General features: G+C 44.1%; 1 protein-coding gene across 1 annotated transcript in view; it reads right to left on the reverse strand.

Moving 5' to 3' along the window:
- LOC135092972 (protein dachsous-like) overlaps positions 1 to 491 on the reverse strand; it is a 106,773-nt gene extending 106,282 nt beyond the window's left edge. The window contains 1 exon segment of the mRNA XM_063991796.1: positions 414 to 491. Coding sequence (XP_063847866.1) covers positions 414 to 491 — 78 coding nt within the window.
- Positions 492 to 2,500: the final 2,009 nt, after the last annotated feature.

Consider the following 2,500-nt stretch of genomic DNA (forward strand, 5'->3'; position numbering starts at 1 on the left):
CGCCGCCGTCATATGAATGCCACGCCGCCACCTGCTGCTACCCACCGGATGCCCCGCTCACCGCGTCACCACACCTGGGTACCCCGCCCGCCCAGATATCCCTCCACCCAGGTACCCATCTTCTCTCGTACCTGTCCCCCCTCCCCCCCCGGCCCTAATACAGGTAGCCCTATTCCAGGTGTGAGGGCGGTCTTTGTTGTGTGTTATTTTGTTATTTTGTTGTTATTTTATGTTGTTAGTGTGTTCGTATGTTCTTTTTGGTTATAGTGCGGAGTTAAAAGTATTGTATCTCGTCTGTTGCTCTAAGTCTGTCCTTCACTACTACAGGAACTTAACAGAGGCACCACACACACACACACACACACACACACACACACACACACACACACACACACACACACACACACACACACGCATGCCACACGAGCCTTCCCTTCAGCCCAGTGTTTGAGAGTGTGGCAAGCTCCTGGTGTCCCAATGAATTCTATCATGAACGAACAAACAAACTTGCGTCTCTCTTCCTCCCCTCTCCCCACTCCCTCCCCACGCCCCTTCCTCCCCACACGCGGCCTGTTTCCCACGACACCCCCAATCCTCCCCATCTCCCACCCCCCCATTCTCCTCCTCAGATTTCAAGGGATAAACATAACTTCCTTCTTCATGATTACCTCCTCCTCCTCCTCCTCCTCCTCCTCCTTCCTATCTTCCTGCACCTCTACCTGTCCGATGCACCTGCGCTACAGTCTTAATTAGGCACGTGGTTCACCTGTTCTACATCCTTTACCTGTATTTTGTAAATTTTGTAAAGGTGTGTGTTGTTGTTGTTGTTGTTGTTGTTATTATTATTGTTATTATTATTGTTGTTGTTTTTTGGTTTGGTTTATTTTATTTTACACCTTCTCGTTGGTTCTTGATATTACTTTCTCTCTCTCTCTCTCTCTCTCTCTCTCTCTCTCTCTCTCTCTCTCTCTCTCTCTCTCTCTCTCTCTCTCTCTCTCTCTCTATTTCTCGTCTTTGTCTCTCACACTTTACATTCTCTGTTTTTCTTCGTTTTTTTTTCACTTCCTCTGTACTTACACACACACACACACACACACACACACACACACACACACCTTTATTAATTCATCTTCCCACCTGTTTCCTGCACGCTAAATACTCATCACCACCAACACTACTACTATTACTACTACTACTACTACTACTACTACTACTACTATCACCACTCCCGCATCACCACCACAGCACGGTACCCACCACACAGTTACCACAACTACTAACACCATCACCACCACACGACTGAATCAAGACACCACCACCATCACCACATTCACCACACCCATCACTATCACCATTACCACCACAATAACACCACTAACTACACCATCTTCATCACCATCACCAGAGTAGGACTGTTTACCTTCATCACCATCATCACTTTCACTTAACCCTTTATTAAAGAGAGAGAATTCAACACTTGAAAAAAAAACGAGAAAAACAAAACGAAAAGAGAAAACAAAAGCGAAAAATATGTCTTCCCTTTAACATTCTTCTTCTTTTCTATGTTCCCATGGGGTTCCTACGAGTTACGAGGCAGATACATGAAGCAGGCACCCCCACACAGCAGCGGCCCGGCAGACACAGGTACACACACACACACACGCATTCTCACAGCGCTTATGACAGTAACACTAGTAATTAATCGCTATTTGTTTGTCTATCTCAACATCACTGTGTATATTTTCATGCAAACATCTCTCTCTCTCTCTCTCTCTCTCTCTCTCTCTCTCTCTCTCTCTCTCTCTCTAGGGATGTTGTTTTTCCAGTAATTTTGGTTTGTATATAAGTAGTAGTAGTAGTAGTAGTAGTAGTAGTAGTAGTAGTAGTAAAAATATGAAAGCTAAATAAATATGAATTAGTAACAAAAACGAGGATAAGATGAAGGAAAATAAAGGCAAAAAAAAGTGAACAGCAACAACAACGACAACAACAACAACAACAACAACAACAACAACAACAACAACAACAATAATACAGCACAACTTTTTTCTTCTTTCTCTCTCTCTCTCTCTCTTTTTTTTCCTATTCACATCTTCACCTGTTCAATAAATCCTTCTCTATTATCATTATTCCACTCACCTCTCCTTTCCTCTCTCTTTCTCCTTGTACACCTGACACTACTACTACTACACACACACACACACACACACACACCTGTCACCCCTACACCTGTCTGAAGCCCAATCACTAATATTTTTCTCACACCTGTTTGTCGAATCTCTTATGGACACACAAACACACACACACACACACTCACACACACACACACACCTGCTCACACATCTTCCCATACCTGTCACAAATACCTTTCACTTTATATATGTTTGCGTTGCCACACACACACACACACACACACACACACATTCTCTCCCTCACTCACACACCTGACCTATTCCACACTTATGCACACACGCACAGACACACATGACCCACACCTGAC

The sequence above is a fragment of the Scylla paramamosain genome, chromosome 41 (genome assembly GCF_035594125.1).
Source record: "Scylla paramamosain isolate STU-SP2022 chromosome 41, ASM3559412v1, whole genome shotgun sequence".
NCBI classification, from domain to species: Eukaryota; Metazoa; Arthropoda; class Malacostraca; order Decapoda; family Portunidae; genus Scylla; species Scylla paramamosain.